This window comes from Delphinapterus leucas, chromosome 10, assembly GCF_059928025.1.
Source record: "Delphinapterus leucas isolate spDelLeu-1000000601 "Yukka" chromosome 10, BTC_Dleu_Yukka2, whole genome shotgun sequence".
In the NCBI taxonomy this organism is placed as follows: domain Eukaryota; kingdom Metazoa; phylum Chordata; class Mammalia; order Artiodactyla; family Monodontidae; genus Delphinapterus; species Delphinapterus leucas.
Genome location: NC_143138.1, coordinates 101,074,523 through 101,095,022, shown reverse-complemented (window position 1 = coordinate 101,095,022; position 20,500 = coordinate 101,074,523). Strand labels below are relative to the sequence as shown.

At 53.0% G+C, this 20,500-nt stretch overlaps 1 protein-coding gene across 1 annotated transcript in view; it reads left to right on the top strand.

Annotated features, from left to right (window-relative positions):
- Positions 1 to 20,500, top strand: part of FGD5 (FYVE, RhoGEF and PH domain containing 5) — a 166,159-nt gene that overhangs the window by 42,320 nt on the left and 103,339 nt on the right. Inside the window, exons 3-4 of the mRNA XM_022562752.3 lie at positions 541 to 7,903; positions 16,048 to 18,733. Coding sequence (XP_022418460.3) covers positions 7,891 to 7,903; positions 16,048 to 18,733 — 2,699 coding nt within the window. The 5' untranslated portion in view covers positions 541 to 7,890. The remainder of the gene's footprint in view (positions 1 to 540; positions 7,904 to 16,047; positions 18,734 to 20,500) is intronic.

Sequence of the window (20,500 nt, the reverse complement as noted above, 5' to 3'; positions counted from 1 at the left end):
CCCTGCCCTGCTCCCCAGCACCAGCACAGATGGTGTCTCCCCATGACTCAGGTCTCTCCAGGGTCCTGGGCAAAGCCCCCCCAGGAAACACACCATTCAGAGTCCCTGTCACTGCATGTCCGCACAGCCAGAGGCAGATATTTAAACATGCGAATCAGAACATGCCCGGCCTGCTTCACCCTCCTTGGCTCCGCCTTGCTCTGAGGATAGACCCAAAGGCTCTCTGCTCCCCCCCTCGCCTGTGCCTCGCTGATCCCCAGATAGCACACCTGCCGCCCCAGCTGCCCGAATGCTCCCCTCCCCCACCCGCAGCCCTTGCAGGTCATTCCCTGCAAGTCTCTGGTCTGCACGGACATGTGGGCCTATTGACCTCCTGACCCCCATCTACACACTCAGCCCACGAGGCAGGAGGTTGTCATTCGTGTCATTGTCGCTGCCATCAGGGCATAGAACAGCTCATAGCACAAGCGAGTACGCGCTGGACGAGCAGTGAACTCAGCGGACGCTCACAACAGCCCCGCGCTGTTTCCTGTTTCACAGGTAGAGAAACTGAGGCTGGAAGGTTCAGTCACCTGCTCCAGGTACACAGCCAGCACAGCCAAGACTTCAACGGAGACAGCTGACCTCAGACCCCACCGTGTGCTCGCGGTGTGGTCACGCCTTTGCCCTCGGAGTTGAACTCCACGTTGACATCCATCCGATGGGTATGAAGTCCCTGCCCCGCCCTGCCCTCAGAATGGTGGTGAGACTTGGAGGATGTCACCTGTACAGTGCCACACCCACGAGGGGCTGGTAAGAAAGGGCCTCAGCCAGGCCTGACCTCAGAAGGGTTAACATGGCCTCTTTGTCCCATGGTTGCCATGGGGACAGTTCCTGTCCTTCAGGAAGCAGGGAGAGCAGTTTCCTGTTTTGAAGAAGGCTCGAGGGCTGTTTTCCTCCAATCAGCCTGCCCAAAGAGGGACAGGAAGCCTAGCGCCGGGCCACCCCTAATGCTGGGTGTGTGGTGGAGCCATGCCCACGCCCAGCGAGCCAGGAGGGGCCGTTGTGGAAATGCGGCCTCAGGAAAAAGCCAAACGGGCAGCAGAAGGAAAAAAAATGGCTGGCCGGAAGAGGGCGGTCACTTCCTCCACAGACCCTGGATCCCACCCAGTGGTGATAAAAACTCCGAGTGGCCCTGCCCAGCCTCAGACTCCCCTCCCCCAGAGCTCAGCGCTTCCTTGGGGAGTCAAAGGCCTGCTGCACAAAGGCTTTTGAGGCCCCTGCCTGTCCCTCTCACCCATCCCTGCACACCGGACACATCAGCCTAACTGGGCTACTGACCCCCAGTTCCCACTCCCACCCGCTGTGTGGCAGGCCCTTTCCTGCTCCCCTCTGCTTGTGTGATTTTTTTCCAGGGTGCAGAGCAAAGCTTGCCTCCTCCTGGAAGCCTTCCTAGCATGCGTTTGAGCCCTGCGATCGTGGGTCAGGAACATTCATAAATTTAGGCCTAATCTCTCTTGGGGTCCCTGCCCCAGCCTCCTTGGGCCATCCTACCTCCGGACTTGTCCCTCTGGCTCCCCTCCCACTCCGGCTACAACACGGGTCTGGCCGTGTCACTCCCTCCCCCAGAAACACTCTAAGGCTCCCCATCACCAGCAAGGTAAAGTCCAAACTCTTTGGCCAGCCATTGGAGAGCTTGTCCAGAGCACACTTCTCACCTTGCCCCAATCCTGCCCTCTTCTTCCATCCCCACGGGCTGTACCCTCACCTTGAACAGCAACCCTACCCCTCCACCTGTAAATGACACTTTAAAGCCCAGCCCAATGAGCCCATTCAATCTTCTGCCTTCACCCCTAGCTCTACTGTGTCACTGTTAGCTGACCCAGGCCCGTTTCTCAGACCAAGCCATGAGCTCTTCAAGGACAGGAAAGGGAAGAGAGAGGGGAAATAACATCCTTTCATCCTCACCATGACCCCGAGAGAAAGGTCTCATTGTTCCCATTTTACAGAGGACAAAATTGAGGTGCACAGTGGCAAAGTGTCCCTGCCCCCAAGGCCACAGAGCCAGTGACTGGTGAAACCCCCCGCCCAAGGCCACAGAGCCAGTGACTGGTGAAACCAGGGGCCTTCAGGAGCCCCGCTTCTCCCTCTGCTCGTGCCTGGCCCGGTGTGTGCAGTGGGGTGGGGGTGAGGGCCCGGTCTTTGGGGCACAGGAAGGGAGGGGCGGCCTTGCTAAGCCGAGTCCGCCCCGGCAGGTGTCTGGCTCAGATCTGCCCACCCCTGGAGCCAGGAAGGCAACTCAATTACTTTCCAGGGGGAGATAAGCCCTGAAGCTGATGATGTCGCAGCCGTGGCGTTGTGGGGTGAGCAGTCCAAAAGCACAAAGAGGCTGCAGAGCCGGGGTCATTTCCGTTTTCATAACATGCATTTTATCCCCGGAGACAAAAGGCATAGAGCTGCTCCTCGTGGAAACCGGGAAACCAGGGGGACTCTGCTACAGAGAGGGATGCGAAGGTAGCTGGCCTTGGGCCCCAGCTTTATGGAAGCGCCCCCATCTCAGCGGTAAACAAAACCCCGATCGTTCCCCCACCCCGGGGCCAGGAAGCAGGGTCCAGACTGCCTCCCCGTGCTCCCGAGGGGCTCCCCTGTTGCCCCCTCTCACCCATCCCAGTATACAGAGGCTGCTCAGTAAATGCTCTCTCCCATCCCTCTCCTGCTCTGATCGTGGGGTGTGCGTGGCCCAGTTCCCGGTGTACTTTGTTTGTAAGCATTTATTGAACACCAACTCTGTACTAGATGTTTAAATGATAATGATCATTTCTTGAGCGCCTCCTGTCTTCCCCTCTCCCCTCCTGGATGCTTTAGATCATTCATCTCATTTAATGAGCAGACACTATTATCATATCCTTGACAGGGCAGCAGCGTGTTGAGGTGGGTAAGAAAGCCAGCCCCAGAGCCAGGGTGGAATCCCCACTGTTCACTAGCTATGTATCCCTGGGCGAATGCCTCAGCCTCTCTGTGCCTTGGTAGCCTTGTCTGTAACACAGGGGTAATAACATTGCCTACTTCAGGGGCAGGAGGAGTTTGTTTGTTGGGAGGAGTAAATGAGCTAATATATGCAAAAGACTTATTGAATGCACCAAATAAGCGCTCAGCAAATACTAGCTACCAATGGGGAAGCTGAGGCTGGGACCTGCCCTCCCGCCCAGGTCACACCCAGGTCAGTGTGGCTCCTGACCACTGCACTCTACCGCCTGTCTGGGAGGCTTGGCCGTGGAGCTCACAGAGCCTGGGCGCTGTTTCTGGAGATCACATCCAGCTTCGGTGCTGGCTCTGCACTTTGCCGAGGCTTCAGGCAGGCGGGAACAGGGAGCTGAATTTCAGTGGTTTTGATCTGAGGTGACTTAAGTTGTATGCAGAGCTCCACATCATTCCGACTTGGGCCTGGATCTCAGGGGGTGTGGATCCCAGCGCTGGAATCCCCTGACTTACCGTAGGATCCCAGGCCAGTTATTTTTCCCTCTGGACCTCAGTTTCCGTGTCTGTCAAGTGGGCATAACACCTACCCTGGGTGGCTCACGTCTGCTGAGAGGAGCAAGTAAGATGGTGAGTGATTTGGAAAGCATGAAATCTAGGCAGACTTTGTGCCCATCACAGAGAAATCAGTGTAGCCTGGTAGTTAGGAACATGTTCTCAGAGTGAAGGGGGGGTGAGTCCTGGCTGGGCTGGAAGGGCAAGTCACTTCCCCAGTCTGGGCCTCAGTTTTCCCAAGTGTGAAATGGGGAGATAAGAAACACTTTATAGGGTTCTTGGGAAGAGTATGTGTGTGAAAGGCTCAAACCCAGAGAGATGATGGGTCATCACCCCCCACATGGTTATTGACCGCATCCCTGAGCTCAGTGAGTGGTTATAGCTCAGTTCCACAAGGACTAAGCAAGTCCAGCCACCAGTATCAGCTCCGGATGTTTGGAAAGCCCTCTGGTCTTTCCCATCCATTTTCTCGTATTAGGAAAAGCAAACAAAGGAATAAGCGTTTCAGCTTCATGGCCCATCACTCCACACCACCGTGTGGTTTCAGCTAAACAAGTTCAGACCTGGGTTTTTTTTCCCCAACTGCCCTTGGTGCTATGATCTTTTAAAGTAGACTTTGCTTAGCCTCAAATCCCAAATTCAACAGTCATGGCAAGGTCTTAGCCAAGCACTGAGGTCCCTTCCTGCCCTCCCTGCTTCTTTCCACAGGCCCTACAGCAAAGGGTAAGCTGGCCGTTGATTGAATTATCTGAGCCTCCCTCTCCTGCTCCTGCATTGGGGGTCCTAGGTTCTTTGGGTTTTATTGCTAATTCCCGGAAATGATCTCAGCTCTTAAAACATATTTTCTTCTTGCATCAAATATTGAAGTGATTGATCCACTCACTCATTTGTACCCATATTCAAACGGACACCTCCCACCCTCTGTACCTCCACCTCCGTCACCTCCTCCAAGGCCACCATCTCCACCACATCCATCAAATCCATAACCTCCATCCACCTCGTCCTCCACCACCTCCGACTACATCACGCCTTCTACCCTAACCGTGATGTTCACAGCTACTTCTATCCTGTCACCACCTCCCCCTCCCCCTCGTCCTTCACCTCCAACACGACCTTTCCTACCTCCTCCATCACCTCCATCATCTTCTCCACCGCTTCCACGCAGGGATCCATAAAGTTTATGAAGGGCCTAAGTAACACAAATTCTGCCATTGATTTCCTATTTCAGAGGCAAAAGGTTTTCCCCACAAAAGGCTGGACGCTTAAGGACCCTGTAGCGGTTCAGAGACGAATAAGTCCTTTGAAAGGATCAGATTCATTTCTGAATTTGGAGAAACTGAGGTACACCCTAGGCCCTTGCCTGAAATGCACATAATCTGATTCTATACTGTGGGCATTAAAAGATAAAAACAAGACAAAACCTACAAACTTGGTTAGGTATATGGAAGTACTTGGTGAGTGTGAAAACATAAGATTTTTCATAATGACGGGAAACAAGAGTTTCACCTCCCCAGAGCCTTTCCACATTATCTAACTGAAATGTATTGATTCCTGTCTTCAGTATGTGTGCATTGAACATCCTCTGTGTCAGGCACCAACTGGCTCATGAAACAATTCAAATCAGACCATCATACAAGTTTTATAGTTTTAGTGAGCACCTAATATGCACCAGGAGTTCTGCTGGGTGCAGGCCCCCAGATATCCAGAAACCTACGCACCTTCCAATAATGTATTAATAAGGAGACAGAGGTCAGAGGATTAAGTTCTCACCCCAGTGAGAACCTGGGGAAGTCTCTTCTCTACTTCTGTGGACTTTGGCAGCACATCTGGTCAAAAAGTAATGCGGTGAGTTATCCAGGGCAGTGTTTCTCCAGATGTATAAACAGATCACCTGGAGGTCTTGTTAAAATGCAGGTTCTAGTTCAGTAGGGCTGGGGTGGGGCCTGGGATTCTGCATTCTTAAGAAGCCTCTGAGTGCTGCTGTTGCTGGGCTCCACAGACGATGCTCAGAGAAGTGTTTCATCTGTGCAATGAAAACATATGGTTGTCTGGGACTGCCTGGACCAAACGCTGGACCGAAGGCATCTAGGTTCAGGGAGGACAGCCAAGGCTGCGAAATGCCTCATGGCCATTTGGAATTCTGCCTCCTCACAAGCTCCCAGCACAGCTGGTCAAAGTCACAAAAATTCTAGCCTCTGCCACCTTCAGTCCCAGAAAACCAAAGTGATCCCAAACAATAGTCTGAACCTCTGTCCCAGGCCTTTATTTTTGTGGACAACACATATTTTTTGAAGACCTACTAAGTGCTGGGTTCTTTATTAGATGCCAGGGCTGCAGGGGTAAGCAGAGCAGACACAGCCCCTGCCCTGGAGTCATCACCTTGGCATGGGGCCATTTCTGGGCCTTTCATCCCCAAATGAGGGACAGGAAGGGATGGTGGTGGTGCGGGGGGATATGTTCCATGTCCCCCCCGCCACCTACTCCCACGTAGTAGATACATTGGCTGAATCGCCTGAATGAATTGAGATGCCCCAGCCCCACACCCTCCCACAGAGTGCTGGGGTTGCTGTGCGCCTACACCCTGGCACGTAGTGGGCTCACAACCAAACTACTAAATGACCAAGCCACACCTTGAGCTGGGTCCTGGAGATGCAGACATGGGACAGCCAGGGCAAGAACAGTCAGGAAAGCTCATGTGAACTCTTAGTTTACTCGGTTTCCTCAAATGTAAAATGGGAAGAATTTTGATACCAGCTTCATAAAGTCGTGGTGAGGCTTAAACGAGTAAATATGCAGGTACAGAGCTTAACACCTTGCCAGGCACACAGTAGGTGCTCTATAAGTATTGGCTGCCAGTTATAGATGAGAGACATGACCCTTGCCCTCAGCTTTCAATGGCTGATGGAAGGAAGCCCTTGGTATGGCTTTCAAAGCACGCCTCACCCCAACCTTCTGTGCCTCTTATCAGATGTTGCCACCCTTTATCTCCCTGCCTTGCCAAACCCCTCATGGCTCTTCCATCAGGCCATGCCTTTTCACACATCTAAGTCTCTGCCCAAGCTACTCCCTCCATCTGAAAGGCCTTTTTTTTTTTTTTTTCTGGAACCCTCTCCACTCAGGGGCCACCTCTTGAGTTCCCACAAGCTCCTGTCCCCATCCCAGCACTTGTCCGGGGAAGCAGAACTGCCTATGTTTGAGTGGCCAATCCAACGGGTGCTCAAGGGTGAAGGCTTGAGTCATCCATGTCACCCAGCACCAGGCCTGGTCCCAGCGAGGTGCTGGCTGGTGAGCGCTGAGTGGACAAAGGCTCCTCATCTACCAGGTCTCCCTTTCAATGTCACCTCCTCAGGGAGACCTTCCTTGATCACCTGTTCTCTACTCCAGAGGTTCTCAAACTAGCTTGCATCGGAAGGACCTGAAGGATTTGCTAAACACGGGATTTCTGATTCAGTTAAGTCTGGGGCGGGCCCTGAGAATTTGCATTTTTAAAAATTACTCTGCCCCACGACCCTGGTTTATCTCCCTCAAGGCACCCATCACTCTCTGAAATGATGTTTAGTGCTTATTTGTCTTGTGTCTCCACTGACATCCCATTTAAGCTCCACTAGGGCAAGAATTTGGGGCTGTCTTGTTCTGCGCTCAGCACGGTGCTGGGCCCAGGACTGAATGAACGCCCGAGGTTGAAAATAAAGTGATAGACGGTCCGCTGGGCGAAGGGACCAGGAAGTCCCCAGGAGCCCAACTCGCCAGCTTCACCCCGCCCCTCCCACCCTCGTGCCTTGAACCTCGCGCAGCTCCCCGAGTCCCCACGGCCATGGCCCCTTTAAATGTGCGCGGGGACGCCTCGCCCCTCGGCTCCCTCAATCCCTGACAGAGCAGAAAGGGGAGAGAAAAAAAAAAAAAAGGCTTCCTCTCCGGGAGCGGGAGGAAACGTCTAGGAGGGGGCGGAGGGGCAGCGGCGGCACGGGCAGCAGCGCGGCGGCCAGAGCGCAGCGCGCGCGGAGCTGGGAGCCAGGAGCGGACGCAACACCGCGCGCTGTCCCGGCCGCTGCCCCCGGCCCCGCCCCCGGAGGCTCGCGCCCTGCGCCCCCCTGGCCCTGCGCGCCGCGCGGAGTCCTGAGTGAACGCGACGCCGCGCGCCCTGCGTTCGCGCCCCTTCCCCTCCCTGCCCCCGCCCAGCCCCGCCCAGCCCCGGAGGCTCGCACCCCCCAAGCCCCCACTTGCCCTGCGCGCTGCGCGAAGTCCGGCGCGCGCCGGGGGCGGGGCAGGCGCCACGGGGTGCGGGCCCCGCGGGGCGGCCATGGAGTGAGGCGGCGCGCGGACTCGTGCTCGGAAGGACGGACGCACCGACGGGCGGCCCCTGGCTCCGCGCGCTGGAAGATGAACAGAGCAGGTAGGAGGCTCCGCGCGACCTCAGGCGCCGAGGGACGCGCGCTAGGGGCCCCCGCCAGGCGCTCCAAGTTGTAGCCCGCGGGGCGCCGGGAGCGAGCTGCCGAGAAACCCCCGACCTTCCCACTCTGCTCTGCCTCGGCCGAGGTATGGGCGGGTCACGAGTGCCCTCGCCGAGGAGGACGAGAACATCGGGGGCCGCTGCCCCTGTCCGAGACGCCCAGCCTCGGGGACGCACCCTCGGTCTCGGCGAGGCCGCACCCTGGCCACGTACGGCCGTATCCCGCTCCCACCGCGGTCCCGGTATTGAGGGTCCCCTCGCAGCGGGGAATGACGCTCCCTTCGCAAAGGCGACTTGGTCGCGACCCTAAATCCTTACTCCTGCTCCTCGGGGTCCCCGCCAGGCCCTCGCTGGCCCCTCAGAGGCCCCTCCTGGCCCACGGGAACCGTCTGAGGTCTTCCCCACTGCGGGGTCTATTCCTGGTCTCTCGCTACTCCGAGGCGCGCCCTTAGCGGATTCTTGCTCCCTTCTCTCTTCTAGACGCCCAGACTTGGAGCTCGCTCTCCGAATGAACTAAAAAGCCCTAGATTATCACACACACACACACCCGCGGCGCACCCCAACCTCCTGCAGTGCCGTGGCCCGGGGCCTTCTTTGTGCCTCCCCCAGGGGACCGAACGCCTAGGGGACGCCAAGGCTGAGCCGCACTCCAGGCGTTCCCTCCCAAGCCCTTGCTTCTCTGCTCTCCAAATCTGCCTTTGCTAGGCCAGGGATTCCGTGAAATCCAGAACGCGTTTGACAGTAGATAATGATCCCTCCAGAGGAGTGCCATTTAACAGGTTTATTAACTGAGAGTCAGAGATGGGCGGTGCCTGGAACCCAGTTCTCGGGTTCCTGACTCCTCCGCGGGGAGGGCAGAAAGTTTCCTCCTAGAGGCGAGTTTGCAAGGCAGCAGCCCCAGCTAACTTCATTTGCCTGACAAGGAGCGATTACTGCTCTTTTAATATTTTTCTCTTAGAATTTAGCAGAAGGCAGCTCTCTCTCCGACCAACACCCTTGTCCGAATCCGTACTCCAAAACACACATCCCTGAAGAAACAGGAAGCCACCATTTTGGCTGTCTTAGAACCATATCCTGCTGCCCTGAGTATGTGTAAAAAGTGTGTGTTTGTGTGGGTGTTGTGGGCTTTTTCTCTGTATAATCTTTTGGATGAAAAAAGTCATTGTCTTAGGAGTGAGGTGCAGATGGGAGACGTTTGGCTGGATTGATCTGACAAAGGAGAGACTTGGGGGCCTGGGAGTGTGGTAGCCGCCTCCCTGTGTCCAGGCCCTGTTTTGCTGGGCGTGTACGCACCTGGACAGTGAGTGAGTGTTGGTCGCAGGGTAGGAGGTGGGAGTGGGAGGAGGGATTCCCCTTTTGAGTAGTGAAAAAGGCTGGGGCAGGGTCTCAGCGCCCAGCAAGCCACTCCTTGGAGGAAGGAGGTGGACTGCTGCCTGATCTGGCACAGCCTGGACAGAGCCAGGCTAGCTCTTTCCTACACTCCTAATAAAACTCGCTTAAAACAATGGTGAGAGCCGATCCGGTATTCCCACGTTTCCCTGCATGAGGCTTGGGCAAGCCCTCCCTTCTCTGAGAATCTGGGGGATGGAGTGAGCCGGAATACACGTAAAGGCAGGTTTGGTCCCAGGAAATCTGCCATCCAGTCATTTGCCTCCAGCATAAACCTGGTTACTTTTGCGGTGTGACGGCAGTCCTAGACCTCATATAATGATTTCTGTGTGCCAGGCTCTGAAGTTCCCGATCATGCAGCACAGTGGTTCATAGACTCCATGGGACTGAATCTCGTAACCACCATCCTCTTAGTTATTGTGACACAGCCAGTGTGTGGCAGAGCTGGGTTTGGAGTCCAGGTCTGTCTGAGCCGGGGACCCATGCTCTTCCCGCTCTGTCGTGCATCACTGGACTAGCCTAACAGCAGCCTAATTAGAAATCATCAGGCTTCGCTGGGACATTCCAGCAGGCACCCAGCAATGAAAGTTAAATTAAGATGCAATTGGAAGGTGAAATTGGAAGATAATTACTCTTGGAACATACGGTTATGAGAGTTCCAGGCAGGGTATGGTGAACTGCAGTTGAAACAGACACAGGGGCTGAAGATGGGAATGTCAGGGGACGTCATCAGAAAAGCCATGAGTTTAAAAGGCTGTCGTCGGCCAGAGCAAGCAGAAGGCACTTACTGACTGACTGGTGCAGTCCCCTCACTCTGCACATGTGGAAACTGAGGCTCAAAGAGGGGAGGGGACTTGCCCAAGGTCTCCCCTTCAGTTAAAGGCAGAGCCAGGAGTGGAGATCAGAGCTCCGACTCCCAGTCCAGTGCCCCTCTCGGTACCTCTTCTGATTTAAACTCTGCAGAGCCGGCAAGGGAACAGCAACATGGATGTGTGAGTGGCAGATACTTAATTAAAATAGAGAGAGAAAGTAAAAACTGGTACCAGGGGGCTGGCTGGGGATGATTTCTATCACCAGAAGCTCTTAAAAACCTCTTCCTCCTGTCACTGTGACTCCCCACCCCCAGTTAACTCTTGGACTCTTGGCTCAAAGGGTATTCTGCATTCGAGTCATCCTCAGGTGTAGCAAATTGCCAGGAGGTTTTGGGAGTTGGTACCTCAGGGTGGGGAGGCTGTGCCCACCCCCGGCTCTGTGTTACAGCGAGAGAGAAGGTTCATGCAGCAGCCAGAGGGTCCAGCAGTTCCGTCCATGCTGGGTTCTGGACAGTCAGAAAGTTAAGCTCAGCCCAGAGGAGGAAAGCCCTGCTCTGATTTATCCTGTAATTGCCCCGTCCCTGCCATTCTCTAAAGCTCAGCCAAACTGGAATCTTTACTCCCAAAGGGCTTGCATCTAACTGCCTCTGGGCCTCTGCACATTCTGTTCCTTCTGCCTGGAACACCCAACCTCTTGTTTTAAAATTTTTTTAATTTAATTTTTATTTTATATTGGAGTATAGTTGATTTACAGCATTGTGTTAGTTTCAGGTGTACAGCAAGGCAGTTCAGTTATACAATATATATGTATTGATTCTTTTTCAGATTCTTTTCCCATATAGGTTATTGCAGAATATTGAGTAGAGTTTCCTGTGCTATACAGTAGGTCCTTGTTGATTATATATTTTATATATAGTAGTGTGTATATGCTAATCCCAAACTCCTAATTTATTTTTTCCCCCACCTTTCCCCTTTAGTAACCTTAAGTTTGTTTTCTGTGAGTCTGTTTCTGTTTTGTAAATAAGTTCATTTGTATCATTTTTTTTGGATTCCACATATAGATGATATCATACAATATTTGTCTTTCCCTGTCCTACTTACTTCACTTAGTATGATCATGTCTAGGTCCATCCATGTTGCTGCAAATGGCATTATTTCATTCTTTTTCGTGGCTGAGTAATAGTCCATTGTATATATGTACCACATCTTCTTTATCCACTCCTCTGTCGATGGACATTTTGGTTGCTTCCATGTCTTGGCTATTGTAAATAGTGCTGCAGTGAACGTCGGGGTGCATGTATCTTTTCGAATTAGGTTTTCTCTGGATATATGCTGAGGAAGTGGGATTGCTGGATCATATCCAACCTCTTTTTTGATTATTAAAATCCTCCCTGTCCTTCAGCATGCACCCTGGTGTTATCTGTCCCCTGGGTCTTCTCTGGGCAGAACTGGTCTGAGACCCTTGTACTGAGGGCAGGGGCTCTATGTGGTTCCTTTTTGTGAGGGAAGCAGGGAGGGAGCAGACCTGGAAGCTCTCATTCTCTTCATTTTCTCTCCTCCCTCTTCTGTCTCTCTTGCTGGCTCCTTCTCATAACCTTTGGGCCACTGGGGCTCCCTCCTGGGCCCTGCTCTTGTCTCTGCCCCCGCTCAGTCACTTGGTGGGCTCACCCGGCTCATGCCTTAATCCTGTCTCTGTGATGGCTGCCTCCAGGCCTCTCCCGGGAACCCAGGCTGGTCCATCCGAGAGCCCACTGACAGTTCCTCCCGGGGCTGTGATAGGCAACTCAGATGTTACACGTGCCAATCGAAATTCTGGTTTCCTCCCCTGGCACCTGCAGCCTTCCCCAGTTCAGTTGGTAACAAATTCACTTTTCTGGTTGCTGTGACTCAAAACCTTCGTGTTGTCCTTTATTATTCTTTCTCTTACACCCCAAATCCAAACTGTCTGTAAATCCCACCAGCTGTACCTTCATATTTGGAATCTGACCTTTTCTTTCTTTCTTTCTTTCTTTTTTACCACTTCCACTGCTACAGCCTGGTCCAGGCCTCCATCTTCTCTGGCCTGGATTATCGCAGGCACCTCCTCCCTGCTCTCCTTCCTTCCATCCTCACCACTTCTAGTTTGTTCAACACACTAGCTGGAGTGTGCATGGCCTTCTGCTCAAGGCTAAGCAGCATCTACACAGTGTTTTGTTTATTGATGTATCTAAAGAGTCTAGATGAGTGTCTGGCAAATAGTAGGTGCTCGATAAATACCTATTTAATGGAATTGGATTAAAGAAAAGTGGATAGGAGCAAAGGAAAGCCAGTCATTCACTTTATGGTCACAGTTAGTCCTTCTAACTCAGCCTTATGTGAATTTCTCACCTGGTTAGCGGTCCCTGGTCTCCCTGGCTTCAGTTTTCCTGCGTTTTGCCCTTCTCTGCTGGGAGCCCTGAGTCTGCACTGTAGAAGAAATGCTCAGTGGCAGAAAGGTAAAGGCAGAGGTTCAAGGGAGTGGACCAGGAAGCAAGAAACCCCCAATTCTGGGACTTCCCTGGTGGTCCAGTGGTTAGGACTCCACGCTCCCAGTGCAGGGGGCCCGGCTTCGACCCCGGGTCGGGAACTAGATCCCACATGCCGTAACTAAAGATCCCGCATGCCACAAGGAAGATCTTGCATGCTGCAACTAAGACCCGGCACAGCCAAATAAATAAGTATATATTTAAAAAATCCTATTATTAAAAAAAAAAAAATCCATTCTACTGGGGCCCTGCTCTGGACTCGCTGAGTATTCCAGGCCAGTCACCCACCCTTTCTGTGCCTCAGTTTCCTCATCTTTCAATGAGGTGTCAGACGAGGCCTTTCTGACTCTGGCATCCTTTGATCTCAGAGGGGGTGTGGATGAAACGCCCTGAGCTCTAGAGCTGGGAGCAGGGCATGGACACTGTGTACCTGTCACTCCTTAGGGGCTCCTGTGGGGAAGGCATTTTCTTTCAGGATCACGCCTCAGACACCCACTGTAATCTTTTCCGAGGAGATGGTGCCCACAGATCAATAGCTTGATTGGATGAAGGATGGGGGGCGGTGGGAGCGATGCAGCCTAGGTGACGGTCATTTTCCATGACCTCTGTCAGGTCTCGTGGTGCCCATGTGAAATACCACCTTTAAGGATGAGAAGTGAGAGTCCCCACACCCAAAGAATAATTTCATGCCAATGCCTGACACCTGATGTTGAGAGCGTGAAGCTCGTATTACATCATATATCTGTGTAGAGCAAGACTTATACCAGGGGAAGATATGGGGTAGGGAAGGACTGACTTTATTAGAACAATAATAGCTACTGCTTATTGAGAACACCTGTCTATGCAAAGTCCTGCTAATATATATCTTTTAATCTTCATAACAACCTCTTCATAATAGGTGTTACTGTTGAACCCATTTTACAGATGAGGAATCTGAGAGTCAGTTTCATAGCTTATACGTGGCAACGGCGGAATTTGAACCCAGACCACCAGGCTCCAAAGGCTTATTATTACCCTGTTACTCCACATTGACAGGTAGCTCTTTAAGCTCCAAATGTTCGAGTTTGTTTTAAACTAAATTGGACAGAAATTTTTCTGAATTAGCATATATTTGATTGCGTATGGAAACAAAAAGTTGGGAAGTCACTTCTTTTATCTTGAAGACTCTGGGTTATTATCCGGATGCCAGTGGCTGGCCTGGGCGTTGGTGCGGATGAATGGAGGTGTGGGTTAGGGCGTTGATGCAGTGGTTGCTTTAGCCTTTAAAGTCTTGACAGCTGTGCCTCTTCTCTCCATTTCTTGCTGTTCGCTACCACATCTTACAACTGGCAGTGTTGCTGCTCTCCCTGCATCTCCACCCCCCACTAATTAGCTGTGTCCTGGGAAACCATACAACTAAGTTCATTAGATTTATGAGCAATGTACAGAGGCTCTGGAATCAGGCCCTTCCAGGACCAGAGTGCGTGGGCTTTATAACCCTATATTATTGCTGTCCTGGGCCTTTTTTATTTCCTTTGGGGCTCCTCAGCTGAATTTTGCATAGCTGTGCCAGTTTGGGGGGGATGATACTGACTTTGGCCTCAGATATACTGAAATTGAGGGGCCAGTGGGACAGTCCCATGGAGATGGGTTAAAATCAGTTAGAGCTGTGCTAGCTGGCCCCATAGCCACCACCCTCGCGTGGCTACTGAGCACTTGCAGTGTGGCTGGTCTGAATCGTGATGTGCTGCAAGTGTGAAATATACCTTAGATTTCGAGGACTTAGGACAAACAAGAGTGTCAGATATCTTGTTAATGACTTTTGTGTATTGATTACATGTTGATCCAAACATGATGCATTGATCACATGATAATGTCCAAAATGATAATATTTGGGATATATTGAGTTGAAAAATGTACTGTTAAAATTAATTTCACCTCTTTCTTTTTGACTGTTTAATGTGGCTATGAGAAAATTAAAAATTACATGTGTGATGATAAATGGGGCTCACATTTATATTTGTCAGACAGCCCTGGATTAGAGATGACCAGGGTTAGATGCTGCAAGGATTGAGCTGGGAGTCAAATGTGTGGGGAGGAGGAGAGTTTGCTGACAAACCTCCAGGCCCTGTGCTCAGTCTTCCTTCTGTCACACGCCGGGCTGGCATGCAGAGGCTGCTTTGTATCACACCCAAGGCTTAGTGGGGATGGAACTGGGAGTTGAGACTGGACTGAAGGGGGGACCTGTACATCCTAAACCTGGGCAGTGAACAACCAGGCAGTGCTTTTGAAGCGAAGTTGGCAGGATGGAGTTGGCATTTCATGAAAATCTGCATTCCTCACCCTGCCTGCAGTGTGGACAGGGGCTCGGAGGCACGGCAGGAGGTGTGAAGGCATGGGCTGGCTGTGGCAGGAGAGATGCTGAACTTGGAAGTGGGCGACTCCTCCCTTGCTCCTTCCGCTTGTCCAGGTCCCTCCAGTCCTGCAAAAGTGAGCTGAAATTTCACCTTCTCCGAGACAGGTCTTCCCTAGCCGTGGCAACTCTTGCTTCCCTAACTCCTGTCACATGTGCATGTTGTGCGACATCTTTTATTCTGCCATGGCTGATAGATCCTCAACATCCACAGGGGATAAGGCCTTTTGCAAATATCCCATGTTGGAAAATACCATATAATTTCTCCTGTGAAATTTGGAGGCAGGGCAGTTAGCTGGAAACCAGGCTTGAAGCATGTAGAATTCAGAGGTGACCCTCAGAAGAATCATATGCCACCATCCCAAGCCTGTGGTGTATCATTCTGGAGGGAGGGAGATATTCAGTCATCATATTCCAAGGGTCTGTGGCTCAGTCCTCCAATTGTTCTGTTAGTCTTGTCTCCCTAATTCAGTTGTGAGTCTTCAGCAGAGGTGTTCTTCTCTTCTTGGTCCTAGAAGCCTCTGCCATCTACAGTGCTGCGTATATAGGTAGAAGAATGAATGAATGGTGGAATGACTGTGGGCTCCACGAGGGCAGCAGGGATCTGACTGTTGGGACCAGCAGTGTCTCATGGGCCGGTGCACATCGAAAGCATTTACTGCGTCGTTGTTGAGTGGATGAGTGCAACGACCTGGACACCTTTATTTGAGGAGCACAGGCTGTCATTCAGTTGGGTTCTGTTAGCTGGCCTGTGCATAGAAGAAAGATCTCTTCACCTTGTTTACAGAATGAATCTTTATTGGAAGGTCGAGGGATTTTAAAGATGTTGGTGGAGGGCGTAAACCTGACAGAACATGGTCGATTGGGTTCATGTGGGTTGGGAAACCATCTTCGGTGTTCTCTTGTGAATGGTAAGTAGGAGACTCTGAGTGGAAGGAAATAATGGTAACTGTACCTTCTCTCTCTCCTTTTCTTATTCTCATCCTTTAGATTCACCCAAACCACCAGTTGCTCCCAAGCCGAAGGCTGCCAGTCCCCTCACGCCAGTGACGGCACCCAAATTCCCCTCGTCACCCCGGCCCGAGTGTCTTCACAGTCCCAACTCCATGTCCAGGGGGCCGAAACCCCCCATCGCCCCGAAGCCCAGGCTGGCTACCCCCAGTGAGTGGAGGGCCAGCATCTACATGATCAACAGCTTGAACAAGTGCAGCAATGGGAAGCTGCCCTGCGTAGACAGGGGGCTCTACGACGAGCACCGGTCCACCCCGGAATGCTCCGAGCCCGAGGCAGACGAGGATTACATCGTGGCCTCCGGGGCTCCGGCAGCAGAGGACGGACCCAGGGATGGGGGCTCCGTGGAGAATGCAGTCACGGTGCCTCCGGAGGCCAGCGGTGGGGAGGAGTGCCAAGAGAGAGGCAAGGAGTGTGAGCAGGAAGGGGCAGCAGCTGCAGAGGACTGGGCAGCCCCGGCTGAAGCGGTGCTGGGTGGAGAGGACGATGGAGGCGTCACCCCCACTCCTGAGAACATGGAGGTGGAGGACTGTGCCTGTGCCCCGGGGGCGGAGGAGCAGAAGTTCACAAGTGAGGACGAGGAGAAGCAGGTGGAAGAACACAGCGTGTACAGCCTGGAGGACGGGGGTGCTGGGGATGGAGAGGCGGTCCTTCCAAGCGATATCATTCTAACTCACCTCGATGCAGAGGACCCAGCAGCTCGTGGTGAGGAGCCCGGGCCGCCTGTGACACCCGGGGAGTCAGAGGAGGATGGTGAGGAAGGCCGCACCAACACAGAACTGGGGGCATCAGACGAGTGTGTGGGCTCTGACGGGCCCCCTGAGCGGGACACTGCCGATGGCGGCGAGGAGCCCCCAGAGAATGAGGGGTTGGCCCCCGGTGTCCCGGAGGCGGAGGCGGCCACAGACGGCCCTGACATCTCCCAGGAGGCGTGTGAAGATGCCGCAGGAGGTGGTGGCCAGGATGGTCAGGATGAGCCAGCTGATCAGAAAGAGAAACCTGACCCAGAAGCAACAGCAGTGGGCACCCAGGAGGCGGGAGGGGACCCTCAAGAAGGTGAGGACCCTGTGCAGGATGAAGGAGCTGAGGAGAGCTGCCAGATCATTCCTTTCGAGAGGGACTGTGTGGACGACTTTGTGGCTCCACTCTCAGGACGTCCCTACGAGTTCTTCCCAAGCGAGAGCACCTCTTTCTGTAGCGAGAGCTGCTCTCCTTATTCCGAGTCAGCACAAAGCTTAGAGTCCGAGCAGGAGCCGCGGTCAGGGGAGCGCACGCAGCAGGACCCCGTGGCTGGGCCTGGATGTGGCCGGCGTGGCTCCCTGCAGGGTGGCGCCGGGGAGGGACCCTCTGTCCCTGACGTGGTGGTCATGCCAGAGGAGGAGGATGCCGTGGACGATGCGCTCGCCAACCCCTATGAGATGGGAGTTGGCCTGGCGTGCGGGGTGGACCCTGGGGAGGGGGAGAAGCCTGAGGCACAGGCTGCCTCGGGCACCGCGAATGGCCGTGGATTGAAGGAAGAGGTGAGCTCTGATGTGGAGGGCGGCCTGGTCCCCATTGACAGGAAGAATATCACCACGAGGGCCAGGCCCCACTCCGGGAAGATGGCTGGCTACGTCCCAGAAACGGTCCCGGAAGAAACGGGACCGGAAGCTGGCTCATCAGCCATTGGCATTGGGGGTGCCACCAAGGAGGCGAGGAAGGCGGTCCTGTCATTGGAGGGGAAGCCGCTGGACGTCGGCAGGGCCTTGCCAGCAAAGCCCAGAGCCTTCACTCTGTACCCGCGATCGTTCTCCGTGGAAGGCCGAGAGATCCCCCTGTCCCTGTGCCGGGAGCCCGAGGCGTGTGGCCTAGACGGCCACGGGATCAAGAGGAAGGACGACAACCTCTCTCTGCCCTGCGTGATTGGCTCCTCTGGCAGCTTCTCTCAGAGGGGCCACCTCCCATCCAGCGGCACCTCCACCCCGTCTTCCGTGGTTGACATCCCGCCCCCTTTTGACCTGGCCTGCATCACCAAAAAGCCCATTACAAAGAGCTCCCCCTCGCTCCTGGTGGAGAGTGAGCCCCCGGACAAGCACACCAAGAAGAAGAAGCCGTCCTTTAAGCGGTTCCTGGCGCTGACGTTTAAGAAGAAGACAGAGAGCAAGGTGCACGTAGACGTCAACGTGTCTTCGTCCAGGTCCTCCTCGGAGTCCAGCTACCATGGGCCGGCCCGGCTCCTGGAGATGGACCGGAGGAGCCTCAGCAACTCCCCGCAGCTCAGAGCGAGGACCGGCAAGCTCCGGGCTTGCGACTCGCCCTCCTCCCTCATCTTCTACAGGGACGGCAAGAGGAAGGGCGTCCCCTTCAGCAGGACGGTGTCCAGGGTGGAGTCCTTCGAGGACCGCTCCCGGCCTCCTTTTCTGCCCCTGCCCCTGACCAAGCCGCGCTCCATCTCGTTCCCCAACGCTGACACTTCGGACTATGAGAACATCCCGGCCATGAACTCGGACTATGAAAATATCCAGATTCCACCTCGGAGGCCCCCAAGGGCCGGGACGTTTACGAAGCTGTTTGAAGATCAGAGCAGAGCCCTGTCCACAGCAAACGAGAATGACGGCTACGTGGACATGAGCAGCTTCAACGCCTTCGAGAGCAAACAGCAGAGTGCAGACCAGGAGGCAGAAAGGTACAGTGAAATGACATTTCCTTTGCTGTTCGGCAGGCGTAACTATCCGAGAGGCAAGCTTAGGCGTAGGGGACAGGACGGACTTGCTTTTTAGCCTCAGGCTCTGTTTCTCTCTAGCTTTGTGACTTGGGGTGAGTGGCTTCAGTTACTTCATCTGGGAAATGGATTTGTGCTACCTCTAGGCAGAGTGTTTGAAAAGATGAGAGTACCTAATCTGTTCGAAAGTATTTGGCTAAGATGCCAAATATAGTGCCCATGTGAGTGTATGTATTTCTATTATATGGGGTACATTTCTCATCTCCTAGGTAGATGGCTTTACTAGTCCCTTCTGGGAAAGTCACCAAAAGAGAAGGTTCTGGAATCTTGTCAAACTAAACATCTTTCACCATCAGGAAAATACCCTAAATTGAGATTGAGACCTTTTTATTGTGTCAATATATACTCTGTTCAAAGGAACTAGAAAAGACAATTTATTTAAATTGTTTAAAGAGCTAAGGGTGCCCTGAGCTAAATTTCTGAATGGAGGTCTTTAAGAGGTACGTCCAAGCTGATTTTTTTTTTTTTTTTTTTGGACTCAGTCACCTTGGAAGTGAGCGTGAAACACTGCAATTATTGACAACAGTGGCGGTTTTCTGACCCCACCTTCCCGAGACTGACTGAATGTCCTGTTGACCATCCCAGGTGGATAATTGCCAAATCTTGCTGTTTTTTATGCACCATGGATGCAACTTAAAGGCACTGCGATTCAGCCTCAACCATTTACACGCTTGGGGGCACCTGATCTGAATTAATGAAAAGTCAGAATGGTGGTGATTTTAAAGGAAACCCTGATTCTTTCGCCTCGTGTGCAGTAACTCATCGTAGCCCAGCACAGCTGTTGCTGCTCGGAATTCCCAGGGGACCTGCAGTAATGAATAGATAAGAATGATTTGCAATTAGCATTAGCTCTCTCTGGAGTGTAGACACTAGAAGTGTTTGTGTGGTTTATTCTCCTGAATTTTTCACGTGGTTCCCCACACTGTTTCCATCTTCTCCCTGCCCCAAGTCTGGGTAAGGCTATGACTTGGTTCTTCCTAGGTTTGTTTGCCAGAGCAAAGGTAGACATCAGTGCCACCGGAGGGATCCAGTTTAATTTGGAGAATGTGGATGTGTGCGAGCTTTAAGAGGGTGGGAGCGGGAGAGCAGACAAGTTCATTGCGTTAATAGTTATCAGCGGGGTTTGACAAGACCCAACCTTAGCTGAATGCCTCCAGCACTAATGAAAATAGAACCAGGCTTTGAAACCATGAAATCTCCATGCTGGGAAGGACCTCAAAGAGCGTACGGTCAAACCTCCCATGTCTGATAGGTCCCTCTCTTAACTGGGTCTGTGCTTGAATTCCTCAAGCCACAGGGAACTCACCACCTCCCAGAGGTGCCTCGTCTGTTGCTAGGTACTCTGATTAAGTTTTTCTTTCTGCCTGAGGCAAAAGCTATCTCTCCCTAATGTCCCTATCCCACTGAGGCAGAAGCTCTCCTCTCTCTAATATCCCTACACCACTCATGCTGGCTCTTTCCCCTCAAGCCAGGCAGCTGAGCTCATTTCCTCTTTTGTATGACTGTCCTTCGGAAATTGAAACCTGCTTCTGTTGAATCACAGAATTTCATAGCTGGGAGGGAACTTCAGCCAATATTTGGTCCTGTTACAGAGGAGGAAACTGAGGCACAGAGAGGGAAAGAGACTTGCCTAAAATCTCTAAGCAATTTAGTGGAGAAATCAGTGTCAGG